This window comes from Betta splendens, chromosome 8 (assembly GCF_900634795.4).
Source record: "Betta splendens chromosome 8, fBetSpl5.4, whole genome shotgun sequence".
NCBI lineage: Eukaryota > Metazoa > Chordata > Actinopteri > Anabantiformes > Osphronemidae > Betta > Betta splendens.
The window spans coordinates 6,386,886-6,402,748 of record NC_040888.2 but is presented as its reverse complement, the minus strand read 5'-3'; the positions used below and the strand labels follow the sequence as shown (position 1 = coordinate 6,402,748).

At 48.2% G+C, this 15,863-nt stretch overlaps 1 protein-coding gene across 5 annotated transcripts in view; it reads right to left on the bottom strand.

Moving 5' to 3' along the window:
- LOC114860058 (protein sidekick-2-like) overlaps nt 1-15,863 on the bottom strand; it is a 72,284-nt gene that overhangs the window by 22,040 nt on the left and 34,381 nt on the right. For 4 of the 5 annotated variants that reach the window (XM_055510851.1, XM_055510853.1, XM_055510854.1 and 1 more), the window contains exons 2-11: nt 10,424-10,586; nt 8,968-9,074; nt 8,559-8,706; nt 6,487-6,620; nt 2,636-2,747; nt 2,022-2,212; nt 1,506-1,589; nt 1,173-1,367; nt 522-638; nt 110-277 (exon numbers count right to left, since the gene is read on the bottom strand). In XM_055510851.1, the coding sequence (XP_055366826.1) occupies nt 110-277; nt 522-638; nt 1,173-1,367; nt 1,506-1,589; nt 2,022-2,212; nt 2,636-2,747; nt 6,487-6,620; nt 8,559-8,706; nt 8,968-9,074; nt 10,424-10,586 (1,419 nt within the window). The remainder of the gene's footprint in view (nt 1-109; nt 278-521; nt 639-1,172; nt 1,368-1,505; nt 1,590-2,021; nt 2,213-2,635; nt 2,748-6,486; nt 6,621-8,558; nt 8,707-8,967; nt 9,075-10,423; nt 10,587-15,863) is intronic. The other variant, XM_055510852.1, reaches the window with a different exon arrangement.

The following is a 15,863-nucleotide window of genomic DNA, read 5'->3' as shown; positions in this document are numbered from 1 at the left end:
GGTCTAGTAAGTTTGTGTTTTTCGCGTTTCAGCTGTAGAAGGAAATTAACAGATTACGCAAGCAATATGCAATATCCAATGCAAAGATGCAATATTCTGTCAAGCTTACCCCACACCACCAAATCGGCCGACGCCTCGTCGATGCCCCTGGAGTTGCTGGCCATGCAGGTGTAGGTGCCGGCGTCAGACAGGTGGGAGGGGCTGATCAGCAGGCTGCCGGACTCCAGCAGGGTGAACCTGGGCAGCTGGACCGAGCCACTGGCCAAGACGCGTTCCCCTACAGGAAAGGGTGGAGGTGATGGATGGCATGGGAGGCGGGAGGGTGGAGGAAAACAGAGATAAGGGCATTGGAGAGATGTCAGGGAAAACAAACAGGAGGGAAGCAGTGCAGCAGAAAAAAAAAATAAAAAAATAAGGAGATGCATATTCCAAATGCTTTCCACAGCTCTCGTCTAACTTTGACAAGTCCAAATGCAGCATAATGAACCCCACTCAGAACCTCATGCTGTTAGCCCACGCACCTTTCTGCCAAGTGATGGCTGGCCTTGGGGCTCCCGAGGTCTCGCAATGCAAAATTACCGACATGCCGTCAATCACGGCGCTATCGGAGGGGCCAGCGGTGATGTTGGGAGCGATACCTACGAGGGGAAGGAGCCACGGCCACACACAAACACACACACACACACAAACAGAATCAGGTGAGACAGAGGTGATAATGAGAGACATAACCAGCTTTGGCCCTAATAAAGCAGACGGCAGCTGGGAGCTTAACAGACTTGACAAAAGGGGAGGCTGTCAGATCTTATTCTTGGGGACAGCTCCGAGGATGTGACAAGGCGTCTCCCTCTCTCTTGCCTCGCCTGCAAATTCTCTGATTCAAAAATAGCCAATAATTGCCCGAGCATCCAAGGTGACAAATCTGTCACTGCGAAGAGATATATAGATAGATGAGTGTAGGAGGCAAGGCGAGCGAAGCAGAGAGAGAGAGAGAGAAAGAGAGAGAGAGAGAGAGAGAGAGAGAGAGAGAGAGAGAGAGGGAAAGAAAAGAGGATTATAAATGAGAACAGAGGAGCGGATTTAAGAATAAAAAGGGAGGGAAGCGAGAGGGGAAGACGAGCTGAATTAAGCAGCAGACGTGCAGATAGCTGGGAACATTTCTCAAGGAGACGTACTAGTGACGGCTAGGTAGGTGTTGGTCTGGATCTCTCCGGCGAGGTTGCGGGCGAAGCACTGGAACATCCCAGTGTCGTCCGGCAGGAGGCCGTTGATCTGCAGACTGCCTCCCACCAGCACCCTGTACCTGGGGATCTTCACCGGGCTGATGGGCACCGCGTCTTTGTACCACACGATGTCTGGCTGCGGCGTGCCTGCAGACGGATGAGAGGATTTCTCTTCTAGCGGCGCTTTTTAATCCCCCCCCTGTCACCGCGACCCTTTTTCGGTGCTCGTTATTCTTTGCACTTTCGCACATTCACCGGCGCAGCGAACAAACAAACACAACAGACCTCGTGCCTGACAGGGAATGTCCACCACCTTCTCCATCTCTGCGCTAATGTGGCTCGGTGGCTCCTTCACAAACAGAGGATATTCTGTTTTAAGGAAGAAGAAGAAGAAGAAGGAGAAAAAGAAGAAGAAGAAGAAGAAGAAGAAGAAGAAGAAGAAGGAGAAGAAGAAGAAGAAGAAGAAGAAGAAGAAGAAGAAGAAGCCATGACCTCCTCCTCCTCCTCCTCCTCATCCTCCGCCTCCTCCTCCGCCTCCTCCTCGCCTCCCCTCCTCCTCCTCCTCCGTCTCGCTCCCCTCCCCTTCCAAAAGAAGAAGAAGAAGAAGAAGAAGAAGCATCAACTACTATCAAAGCCTTTAAAAGACAAGTCTCAGCGCTCTAACATCAGCTCAATTACTGACAGAGAAAATGGCAACAAAATGTTCTCACACCATGGGGGCCAGCCGGCTGATGCAATGTTTGGATAATTTAGGCTAAGATGCTGCATGCAAGGTTAAAATGTAAGCCACGGGCTATTTACCCAGAACATGCAGGAAGGCCCCAGCAGTGACTGAAGGGATGCTGCTGCTGCGGAGCGATGCCTCGCACTCATAGTAGCCGCTATCCCCCACCGCCGGCAAGCTGATCACCAACCGGCGGCCAAAGTCTCGGATCCCCGCGTTGACCACCGCGCCGTCTTTCCTCCATGTTATACTCATTTTGACGAGCGGTCTGGAGGAGAAATAGATGAAAAGGAGAGAAGGAGAGAAGGAGGTTTTAGAGAGGATGGTGTTTAATACAGATTCGTATTCTCTTTCAAGGTTACGGTGCACTAAGGGAGCAAAGGGATACATCTGTCATTCTGATTAAGTCTTTGAATTGGAGATAATAGTCAGAATTCAAGACCGGGATTGTGCAAGATAGGGAGAACAGAGCGAGGCCTTGAATCAAAGGCAAAAATGGAGACGAGGTACAAAATGAGAGATGAACGAAACATTTTCCTATTATGTTCAAACAAAAGATTTCAAGATTCATTTAAATCGCAAAATATCAGATGTGGAGGTGAGGGGGGGGTGGAGGTGTTGCGATGATGCGCCCGTGTCTGTATTTGCGCGGGCCTTTTCCTCGCAAGGCGCGACCGTGGGAAAAACCTACCTGGCGTTGGCGACGCACTCCATGACGGCCTCGTTTCGGCCCACCGTGACGCTGGTGTTCCTGGGGGGGACGATGATGGAGGGCGCGATGGGGTCCGCGGGCCCTCCCACATCTACCGCACGCACACAGACGTGAGCAGAAAGTCAGAACGTGCGCATGGTGCATCTTCACAAAGGCACCAGCGCCGACAGGTAGCCGGCGTCCCCTCACCCCGCTATTAACAACCCTGTCTTTACTTCACATGCTTTTTTTCCTAGTGCACACAGCATTTCCTGAGCACGGTGTTAGCGCAGGTGTTAGAAGCCATTATGTAGCATAATTGAGACAAACACAAAAGGCGATTAAATGCAGCACCATCACTCACGGGCTTCACGGAGCCTCCAGCCAGCCATCGATTCACTGCCCTCAATCAGTGATCTCTCTCTGAATCTAATCTCAACCCCCCCCCCCCCCACTCTGCCCCCCACCTCCCCGGAGTCCCCGCATGGGCCGGCGTCCTCGTGTGTGCCGGCCAGATTGCGCGTTTACAGTGCTCCGCGCACGCGGACGTGTGTGCACGTTTTCTCCCCAGGTTAATAGGTTTCTAATTAAGTTTGTATTAACATCAGTTTTATTTGGTGCCACTCCATTGTGAGACCCTTTCAAGGCCTTTTTTTTTAAAGAAGCTCAGTGAGTAAAGGCGACGCTTCCTGTGCAAACACAGCCTAAATGTAAGAGCAGCTCTGCTCATTGCAGTTGGTTCTGCTCCCATCACCTTATTCAAGACTCCAGCTCTTTAGCTGCAGAGTTTCAAATCGTTTTTTCCCACTTGCATAACCATTTTATAAATGCTGTCCAATGCAATGAGTATTACTAAGTTAACTGCACTACAAGTTATACTTTTTAAAATTACCGTAATGCTTGAACTTAAATTTGAACGCTCCCATCAGTCGGATGATAAAAGCATTTAAAAGTAATGTTTTTAGCTCATCCTGATATGATTAAATGCATTGTGCAGATTCAAGCAGAAGTAGTGTGGAATGAAAAGAAGAACAAAATAAAATGCATACGCTGCTGCTGACATTTTACTGGCACATCCAAAGAATTAAAACATTTGATCTCAAAGTGCAACTAAGCACACGGTGAAAAGATAATTCCCTCTGACGGCACAGAATGTTTAGAACAGTGCTCAGCCCTGACCTGATACTCGGCATCATCATATTTGGCAGACAAAAAAATGTAGGCTGTTGGTTGAGACCAGAAAAACTAAATGTTGTTTAAAAAGATTGGTTTAAAAGCACAATACTTGAGGTATTTTGACATTTTGACTGACACCTCATTCTTCTTTTTTAGTTATAAGTCATGTATCCAGTACTAATGTCAGCAGCTTCACTTCCAGTCTGAGGTTTTATTTTGTTAATCTCAGGTCCGGTTGATTGTGTCCCGTTGTTTCCTGTTTTTTCCTTGGTTTGATTTCTAACTGTTTTTACCTGTGCATGTAATCAGTGTGTATATTTATCACCTTAGTTTGCGTCTTGTTGGTTTTTTCTCACACCTGAAGTCAACCTGCTGAAGGTTCTTGTACCACGTCAATTGTGTTGCTAATTATCGTATTTATAATCAAGAAACATGAAAAAACCGACTTCAAGTGCTCAATTCATTTCAACATTCGATTGTTTAATAAACTCAAGTTCAGTTTAGAAGTCCATTCTTTCACATTTCAGTACATGTTAATCAACCATAGATACTGTCCACATTATTTTGAGTGACTTTGTTCTATTAATTTGTTTATGATGCTTAGCATTGTCCTCTGTATTTAGATTTATTTACTATACTTTCACAGTATTATGTTGCATCCACAGAATTCGGTATTATTAGTAGTCATAAAGTGCTTAAACTGATAAAAAGTTTATGTTTTGTCTCTGTCTCTCTGTCTCTCTCTCTCTCAGACTAACATTGGTTCCCACCTGTTCTGGTTCACACAGGGGATGTATTGAGAGTAACGCTTGAAGAGTGGAACTGTGCTGATTCAGCCACAGGTGTAATGTACTGTTTGCAAGAGAAATTGGAGAACGCCACCACACCACAAATTAGGATTACATTTGTTTTACGTGACAATTTGTGTATTGTGCCTTTTATTAAGGGTTTGTGACCTGAGCTCCTGATAAACACGGTGAAGACAATTTTCTTTGCTCTACCAAGAATAATAAGTGAGGAGTAAGGTCACAAATTTGTGGCGATATAAACGGTCTGTAACATATAGGTAATTTAAAAATGTAGCAGCTGCTGCTCTTGTGTGAAATCGTTCCCTTTAAACAGGGTGCTTTATATTGACGCTACACTTCAATATCTAATTAAGGTTTTTAAATGCTTTACAGATCTGTGTAAATAATCACACTTAGCAGGTTTGTTTAAGTGACGCTACGTTTAATAATATCTGGCTGAAAATACTGTCGCAGTCGAGGCAACAAAACCAAATCCATTTGACTTGTCGAAAAATTAATTTTATTTCGGGACGCGATTGGTTCGTTGGCAGACACTAATTAACGTATTGCAGTTCATAAACTCTCAGTGTTGAGAATACCTCAAGTGTGTAATCTTCTAATTAAATGGGAAAGGAAAACAACATGGTGACCTGAATAGCAAACTCTTACTACATATGTCACCATGCTGTTTACATTTGTCTGTGTCCAAGACAATTGCAGTGTATTTCACACTCGGAGGAACAAAACAAAAAGCAAAATATTTGCTCACTTGGAGGTTTATCCATTGGCCGTTTGCTTTTTACCATCCTGTGCACCGCCTTAGAACACAACACTCCCTATGCTGCTGCGTTTTTACACTTTCTCCTCCACAAAAAATGTTAAAATAAACAAAAGAGAACTCTGACTTTCAGATAGAAAATGCAGCTGTGTGATATGCAAGGTCAGATTCAGTGATATCTGGTCCCCACAGATGCTGCGTCATGTGTATTGAGCTCTCTGATTTACAAACACAGTATTAACACCAGGATGAGCTGCTGCCGGAGCAAACAGAAAGCCAATATTAAAAAATGTGCAGTCTCACAGCGAGCCGGGTCAAATCCTTATACCATCAGATAAAACATACACATCACAAGGCATCAGTGGATATATTTTATCAAAAGTTGTATTATGCAGCATGTGGTGTAAAATATTGTGATAAAGAGCCAGTTAGCTAGAAAATACGTTTTAGCATTTTCTTTAATTGACTGCTTTTAGCGAGCAGGCAAACGGTGATGTTATTCAGATGAAACAGCCGTAGGTGGGCCACATTCGTGTGACTGTGTTTAAATGAAAGGAGATGACAGTAGGTGGGAGGATCAGGAAGCTTCAGGTTCAGCTAAACACTAATAATCTGACATGTAACCATGTTTGCATGAGAAACGCCGAACTGTATTCAAAGCCGTCAACACGTTCCAAGAGACCAAACTTTAAAAGCGACGTGTTTACAGTACTTGGGTGTGTGTCTCCTGAATTATGCTCCCTTCGCTCAGTGTCATTCTCATAAATTTGCTTCTTTGTGAGCTATCAAAGCAAAAGTTCACTATATTGGCTGATGTGAGCAGTGAGGCGAACGGCTTGACTCTGGGGAGGAGCAGTGAAAACCAAAAGCCATCTATCTAATAGGAGGTAGTTTAACAGAAGGCACAGTCTCCGTTTCTATTGTCTCTTAACAGGTGGAGAACGAGAGAGTGGCAAAACTTTAAAACCAATCGTCTGCAGCAACCTGTTAAGACAATCTGCTTTAGAAGACGTGTGTGTGTGTGTGTGTGTGTGTGTGTGTGTGTGTGTGTGTGTGTGTGTGTGTGTGTGTGTGTGTGTGTGTGTGTGTGTGTGTTCACGGGTACTTACTCTCTACTGTGAGTGTAATGGGCTGACTGGTCTTGTTCTCCCCATTTTTGTCATTGACGGCTTGGGCATAATAGCGTCCTGTATCGGGGGCCACGGTGGACAAGATGACCAGCGTGTTATCCAGGGTGATGGCTCTGCGTGAATATGAAGCATCGGCTGGTTCAGCATCTAACTGACATTCACCTAACATCAACATAACATCTCTCATGATGACACAACCCCAGGTAGTGGGTGGAACAAACTGGGGCCTACAACTCTACAATTGCCAAAAGTTCCCGCGTGCCTGGTGAGCTTTTCAAAATCAGTCCCCAGAAACAGCCATTGCCACACACACACACACACACACACACACACACACACACACACACACACACACACACACACACACACACACACACACACACACACACACACACACACACAGTGTCTCCAAGAACTAGTTGAACATTCAGCTTGTGCCTCACAGTGGTAGGCTGGCTGTCACCGCAGCACCTGGGTAGTAACACAAAGTTCATTTTCATTTCAAAAAGTGTAGAAAAACCTCAAGGGATTAAGATAAGCTAGTCTGCTCATATGAGATACTGCGGTGTGAGCTTCGCTGATGGAAGTAGTTGCTCAGTTAGCTGTGTATTAAAAGAGTCACATTATGTTCAAGTGAGTTAATTGGTCATAGAACAGCGTGGGGGGCGGCTGAATCGATTTATTGTAAAAAACTGCGCAGATTTACCAGGAAGCGGCTTCAAAAATTCCTCGGCTTGGTTTAAAAGGTCTGTGATTTCTCTGGCTCAGTGGCCTCGACCAGCGCCGAGCGTCTGCTCGGGCCCGGCGGTCCCGAAACGCCGGCGACAGGCCCATTAAACCAGACCTGACGCTAAGCACCGCGCTAGATTGGGCTGCTTGTATCTACCAGCATCTGCCTCATTGGCGCAGGGTAAACAGACACACTCCTGGACAATTAAGGGAGCTGTGTTTCTCCCAGCGCACTGTTCTAGACACACACACACACACACACACACACACACACACACACACACACACACACACACACACACACACACACACACACACACACACACACACACACAGGCGCGCGCCTGGGAATATCAATGCAGCCTGACACAAAGTGAGCAAACAAGCAGCAAATGCCTAGTGTCCTGTCAGTGCCTTTCATTGTCATTGTGCAATTGCGTCGCCACTTCCCTTGTGATGGGATTCAGCTGCATACTGTAGTAACCGCCTCTGGATTTGGACAAACATTGAGGGAATGGGTTAAGATTTTTCCCTGAAACCTCCCTCGGTGCTTGTACTGTGTTTTCGTTTTTTCCTCTTTTCGGCACCCTGCAGGCTGAGGATACACACAGCAATCTTCAAGGAAGAGCATCAATTCAGGGTAAAAGTCTTTATGTCACCTATGAAGCTGACTGGTGAATTATAGATGAGGAGGTGGTTTCTGAGGAGGTGCATGCTGCCTGCCTCTATTTATCTGGATGGCAAAATTAATCTCAGGTGAGCTCCATCAGTGATTCCTGAGAAAAACGACATCTGAACGTCACGTAAAAAAAACCCAACAACCCACAGACACAACTACACATGCAGCCACGTTCAGAGTACAGCTCATATGAGCGTACAGTCACCCACACTCACTGCATACATACACATCCTCCCCTACAGAAATCCACCCAGAGGGAGCTCTGTCAGTCAAACATATCATCAATTGGGGTCTTTTGTCCAATTTCGTCTAATTGGTTCCCCCGCTGCCTGCTCTGTCTCCACCCTTCAATCATTCTGCCTGCAAAGTCAATAGGAGAGATATAATAACCGGCTTCATCACTGAGAGGTGATTCAATGATGAACACAAGACTCGCGCTAACATTCGTTCATCAGCTATTCTGCACAACTTCCCTCACATGGTGTGTGTGTGTGTGTGGGGGGGGGGGGGTAGAAATTCGCTGTTTTGTATCGAGCTCTTATCGAGTTCTCTGAAGTGAAAGATATTTCGCTTCGGCATCTCTGCATTCGTCAACAACTCGCACATCTGAGCGCAGGGCTCACCGGGGCGAGGGCGGACTTACATACGGCTGCTGGAGGGGATCTTACGCCCGTCTCGGAACCACGTGATCTGTGGCCTGGGGAAGCTGTGGATTCGAGGCGCGTGGATGAGAGCACCCTCACCTTGGGATACAGTTTGAGACCTTTCACCCTCCACAAAACCACCCATATCTATTAGGCATGAGGAGTAGAGATAGAAAGGAGAAGAGTCAAACAGGGCGAGTGAGAATGAAAAAATAATGCTGGAGGAGAATTTTCATGGAAGTAAAAATAAAAATTACATTATTGTCATAATTGCCACATTATACTGTATAGTGCATTCAAAAGCTAAGCTCCTTTACTCAGAGTGACTCATCCACATACTGTGCATGGCAATGCTTGCGTGAAAACTACAAATCGGGGTTTTTTATATATAAAGAAAACAGCACTTACAGGCAACCTGAACTTCGGTGCTGCACTGCATTATAGCGCCCACTCGGTTCCTGACGATGCAGCGGTAGTGGCCAGCGTGCGATCGGTCCAGCGAGGGGATCAGGTACCTAATGAGCACACACACAACGCCAAGTGCCATTAGTCATCATCGTGATGACAGACAGCGACATTTGTCATCTTGGCACTTTTCATCCCCCGCACTCAAGGTGCTAAATTAATCAAGATGTTTCGACGGGCACCTGAAACACAGCTTAAATGGCATTCCACTTAGATACGAAGCATGAAGGATCTAAAGTAGGAACAGCAGGACAGTGTGATGGACAGTAGACGGCTGACTAAAGGAGGAAGGGTGATATTTTAAGGCAGAGACGGGTGAGCTCCTGAGTGGCAGGACTTACAAAATCCCATTGTTATCACGTCTGGGGCAGCCATCGCTCCCTTTTGCCCCCGACGTGCATTCACGTTAAATGGTGTGTGTGAAATGCGAGCTGGATAACCCCGGAGCTGAGTCCCTTTTAATTGGTTTGCTACAGCCACTTAGGAGCGCGTAGTCCACCCCTGCCATGTTCCCCCTCGCACCGCAATTCGAGGCAAGGGGGAGGTGGGGGGGTCTGATTAAATGGATTCCAGTTCTTCTCTTTGATCAGGGCTGGTGAGGAATAACAAGCAGAGGGCTGGCCTGCGAGGCAGACCTAGAGACTAAGCCACGTGAGAGACCAGTCAAGAAAGGAGACGGGGGGGAGGGAGGGAGGGGGGGAGGGAGAGGAAGGGGCGAGGAGGATGTGAGAGAGAAAGACAGACGGGGGAGGCGAAGGTGTGTGTGGGGATAGTGATAGTGATCAGACAATGCCACCTGTCCACCTCTAAGGGTCCATTCAGTAGACAGGACAGTCGTTACGGGAATAGAAAGCGACTGGTACTGTACAAATGTGCGGGTATGTCCATGCAAACGTGCATATGGACACAGCACCGATTGCTTGTTAGCGCTGCGCCGTGCGCTTGGAGGAGTGAGGCACATAATAAAACTGTCCGGGAGAACTCCACGGTCAGTGAAACAGCATCCTAGTGCTGACGGAGCAGTGCCAGTCGCCCACCCACACCGCGTAATCCGATGAAAATATGCGCTGTGTGATTGTGTCGCAGCGATGATGTATTTGAGCGCACAACAAGAGTAGAGGAGAGGAGTTATCTGCTCGCAACATCTCCAAAGGTTGACTGCAGCGCGCGACACAAGTCGGAATAAATTTGACAATCCCCTCAACGCAAGATGTTGTGTCGCGCAGGAGACACGGGGCTGAATCACTGCTGCATAAATCCATAAAGCAAGTGTGGAATATGAATAAAAATGAGCAATTGTGCTATTAGTTACAGTTAAATGTCCCCATGTCGGTAAATAGCTGGGGTATCTATATAGAATCATAACACAGTTCAGCTCCGGCAGGAGAGGCTCTCGTACCTGTATTCCAAGGAGAATGGAGTGATCTCGGTCCCATTATAGATCCACTTGAATTCCAGCGGCCAGCTGCCCTCGGCCATGCAGGTTAGGACGAGGCGGTTGCCCTCCAGGTGAACCTGGGTCTGAGGAGGGTCCATCTTGAAGTAAGGTGGGACATCGTCTACTGTGAAAAAAATGGGAATAATCAAGAGAAAGAATGCGAAGCGAACTCGGCGGAGAGAAGACAGTGATTCAGTGATTCCGTAACCTCTGCGAGCGAGCACACAACACATTTCCAACAATTCTCAGGAAATGAGGACTCAAGCTATTTCCATTTTTTCTCCCGCTCTGATTGGGAACTTGAAGGTCAACAGAAAAGCCTGCCAAAAGCCCGTGGAATAAGTTGCCACCGCAAAAGCAGCTTAGTCCTTTATTTCAATTTGAAATGCGCTGGCAAAGAGGTAGAGGAGCAATTTGTGCAGCGGAAGAAGTGTAAATGAACACTCCCAAACTCCAGATCAGTAAAACGAGGACGGGGGTGAGAGACGGGCAGAAATCAGATGGAGAAAAATACAGCAGAGGTTGTAAACAAGGAAGACTATGAGGAAGTGGGAGGAAGCAAGAGCGTGAAACTAGGAAACGGGAGCCGGCGTGGTAGCACCCGTTTTTAGAAAACACAAAGTTTCCCAGCCTTAAAGCCCCCTTCCCTGACAGGATGAGTTATGCTGTGTGCCTCCCTTCATTTATCTTTATAGTTTCCTAATGCAGCCAGATTATACAGACCCCGTGCGCAACGCTGCACACAGCCGCCGCAGCCACACAAAGCCTCTAAGGTGATACGCAAGGTCCGGGCCTGCGCTCGGAGACAAAGTGCTTTCATTTGAGCTGATGAAAAAGGCATGATCAGACCTATTGATCTGTCTGCCTCACCGGCCACGGGCGACACTGAGCCGATTGTGCCAGTGTTTGCGGCGGGCTAATTAAAGTCTGTATTAATAGTTGCAGTAAGCCGCCGAGGCCCCGAGCGCGCCTGGTTCTGGGTGTACCGCGCTGGCTGACTCACTCACGGCTGATTACTGGGGCTCCTTTCTGATCTCTCCCCACACACCCCTGCTTCAAGTTCAAGCCCAGATTTATGGTGGCGAGAGAGGGAAAGTGGGGGGGGGGGGGTTGGTTATGGCGCGGTGGAGCCGGGTGAACACGGGGACAGCCTCGCCGAGCGGCAAAGTGGATATGGAAAATTGAGCCTGATTGAAACTGTAAATAAAAGAATGACTGTGCACCTTTATGTTGCACACAGGCAGCCGTGCACGCAGTCTGCACCCAAACACAAACACAGATAACAGGAAGCGCGTACGTGCGGCGGAATGCACAATAACCCCCTCGGAGCGTTGCAGCTAACCCCCTTTTCTATCGCCCGTGAACACGGCACTCGCGAAAGCGGGTGAACAGCCGCCTCGTTGCTGTCGGTCTCCGAAACCCGTCCTCACGCTTCTTCCGTTTGGTAACAACAACACTCCACTACCTGGCTAATCTCTCCTTTCTGCCGCCCTCGCACGGACGTCTCCAAAACAAACAGTGTCAAACCCTACAGGCCCTTGAAACTGATCCCCCCGTCTGAGCCCAAATGGGCTCCCCCAGCACTAGCCGCTGGAGTAGCGGCTTTGCTGTAATTCCATCCACTCCTAAATGTATTCGCACATCACACACACACACATACACACACAATCGCAAAACATTCACTTCCACCCGAACAAATCCACACAGGTGACATCCAAGCATTTCCAGCAGGTTCAGAGGCTTGGTGCACTTAGCAATGCGGCTCCATCACCAAGCCACCATTAGAGACCCAGACTCACACATCGATTGTCTGAGGCATATGCATAATACCCAGGTACTGATGTGCAATTGTGAAACTGGGAATTGAGTGCACTGTAATCACTGCTGTGGTTACCTGTTTAGTGCCATTCATGTGCTTGCGCTGGTTACTGCCCATTCATCCGAGTCCCAGCTAACAGAAGTTTATACTTCCAGAGGCAGAGCCGGTCCAGGGAGAAGCTTTCAGCACGGCGCAAGGGAGGCTTTCTATCAGTAACACACAACTGAAGTGATCTCCAGATAGGACCGAGCCCTCTGCACACTGGGCTCCGGAATCTAACGAGCTTCCGACCGGGAGCCCCTTGTCTGAACTCCATTCTGCTAATCTGCCTTATCGTTGGCACTTTTTGATTTTCGCAGCGGAAACAGCGAGGTGGTTCTGCTGACGCTGCATACAGTAGGTTTGTGTTGGTGGTCAGACACAGAAACACCTTCTTTTTTATCAGTTTTAAGCTGATGACTAGTGTGTGTGTGTTAAGTGACCGTCGTGTAACGTAAATGTCCTTCAGCCATTTCTATCTGTCCCAACTTTTGCCTGGTACTGGTAAGTTCTGCAGAGTAGCGACGGCACGTGGCTGCTGTCACTAATGTGTCAGGTCAATGTAATTCCCTCCATTTGTGGAATAATGAGCCACGATCTTATGCCTAATTTGACTTACATCGTTCATTTGCAATTTTATGGGGGATGAGAATGTGGTTTATACAGACAGGGACCTGTTGATGGAAAAAGAGCAGCAGCTTTGCACTCGAGGCATGCCCGTGTCTGTCTGATCGCGGCGCGATAAAGCTGACAGGGGTGGAGCGGGGAATGAAATGAAGAGCATTAGCCGGGAAGATTCCGGGGACAGTGGGAGATACGGCGGGCGCTGCAAGCTTCAAATCCTAGGAAGCTGGAGTCCTCTAAGACCAGATGAACACAGATGAAAGCCAAGCGAAGCCTTAGGTAAGGCCAATAACTGGCATGGGAAGACCAGGAGGGCTTTAATGTGGCTGCTGTGCAGAGCAGCTGCCCCCAACAGTCAAGCTGCACCATCACAGCCTATTCACCACAGATATAAAAACACCTTATTCTAACCTGACAGCTGAGGTTGAATGGTGGCGTGGCTCCAGCCGCGCCCCCCCCCTGCTGCATACGCAGAATTTTAATGGCCGTGAGACAAAGACCACAGGCGCCGGGGCGGCTTTATAGACCGGGGCCCATTGTGCGCCGCGTGGTGCCACGCTGGCACGCAATCACACAGCCGGCGTTCACATTTGGTCTTTGTCGTGTATTCTGCCTCTCAGCGATTCCGTGCCTCACCTCCTTACCTATGCTCCGGCCTAGCAGGGGGATCCTTCTGCCCCTGTTCTAATCCGCATGCCCGCCGCTCGACACTCTTGCACCGCGGCGACAAGGCCCTCGTTACAACCGCCGCAGGTCTATTATCTTTAAGAAACCTTGGCATCTACTTTCTTTTCTTCTTCTTCTTCTTCTTCTTCTTCTTCTTCTTCTTCTTCTTCTTCTTCTTCTTCTTCTTCTTCTTCTTCTTCTTCTTCTTCTTCTTCTTCTTCTTCTTCTTCTTCTTCTTCTTCTCCACAGATGCACCTGGCGAATGGTCTGCACTTAGTGACCACCTCCTTCACCCGAGGCACTTTACGGCGTTGCTTGTCATTCATCCATTCGCACGCACGCATGCACACGCCGACGGCGGCTACAGTAGCCAGACCCACCGGGAGCAACTAGGAGTTTAGTGTCTCTATTTCCTGAGCCAGCTGCCCTGTGTGTGCCGACATAACTTCCCTTCTCCATCGACCACCTCCAGCTCACCTCATGGGACGTTATGTCACGCAGGAAAATTTATAGCTGTCATTTAGCTCCTCCAATCGGACTTTAACATCGCTCTGATGGGGGCCATGCAACAGTCATGGCACTGACCTTGGCCTATTAATGGGCCTGTGAAATGGTGTGTGTTGGGCGCTCGGTGGAAGGGGGTTAAAAGCATCTTAAAAGCTGATGAAACACCCCCCATGCGAACACACATACAGCACAGCCCCAGGTTGTCTTACACAATTCATTTGTTGCTTTGTGAGTTTAGGCGAAGTTCTTTGATGCACACACACACACGCACACACACACACACACACACACACACACACACACACAACTACACACACACACACACACACACACACACACACTGAACTATTCACACCTATCCGCCATGAAAACAGTCCGTCCCAGAAGGTCAGGCTGATCTGTCACTCCGTCACCGTGACAACAGGCACCCCGCCGACGAACACTCCATCACGTAGGTGAGTCAGAAAACATGCGGTCCTGAAAGGAAATGAAAGGGGGAGGGCGAGCGGGGGGAAAGACGAGAGGGACGGCGAGAAACAGATGGCGAGAGAAACGCGGGGCTTAATGATAAAAACAAAGGGAGATTGAAAAGCGGAGTAGAGGCAGAGCGAGGTGAGGGACCGAGAGGGAGAAAGAGAAATGGGAAAGAAGGGGTGTCCTCTAACAGTCGGCAGCAAGGTGAAGCGGGCCATTAAAGAAGGAGCCGAACAACCAGGCCACGACTAAAAGACACCAAGGAGAGATATCGTTACCATACATCCCTACATTCATCTGGAGGACCCCCCCCACACACACACACACCCGTCTCACATTTACAGGCACTAAGTTAAGTTTGCCAACCATCCAGGAGACTGCACTCCTTAGTATCCGTGTTGCAGTGTGAAATATTCATGGCCCAAATGAGACGCTTTTAACAGCTCATAGAATCGTGCACAATGCTCAGAGGAAGAGCTGAAGCAGGAATATGGATTTTAGTGTTAAGCCGTCTAAAATGTTTTTCTTTTTGATGCTGCGTCTGCTTTGATGTCGCGCAGGAAACGTCCCCGGGTCACCGCACATGAAATGCTCCCTCCGCCCGAGCTGTATTTAGCGGATTGCCACGGGTTAATTGATGTGTAATTGATGTGATTAATTGAGGTGTAATGTGCCACGGTGACGTGTCTGGGATGCCTCTGTGTGTGTGTGTGTGTGTGTGTGCGCGCGCGTGCATAAGGTGTGTCTCTCTGATGCTACACAATTAGAAGCAGTAGCATCCAGCCAACAAATGGAGATTTAATTAGGAGTGAAGACGGAGCGGGAGGCCAGTCAATGGGCAGTAGATTGAATTATCTGGACACTCCAGTGCGCAGCACAGACAAATTCACAGTCACACAAGCGCTCCGTCTCACACACACACACGCACACACAGACACACAGACACACAGACACACACTGTTTGGAATTCTTCCCCGTTTGCCTCGATGCTCCTCTTACTGCCTCTCTGCTACGCTCTGCCTGTCTTCAACTATCGTTCTTTTTGATTCCCGCCTCTTTCTTCCTCTTCCCCCCGTTAAGTGTCTCTATTCTTTTCTGTTTTCCCCCCACCACAATAACAGTTTCCTCTCTGAGTGTTGTGGAAGTCTATCTTCCTCGGCGGCCTTGATCTCTCCCAGTACAGTAGTTTTCATACTTTTTCTCCTTGCCCTCTCATCACTTGTCATCCATCTCTCCTGCACTTTCTCTCTGCACCCATTCCTTTTGAGCTCT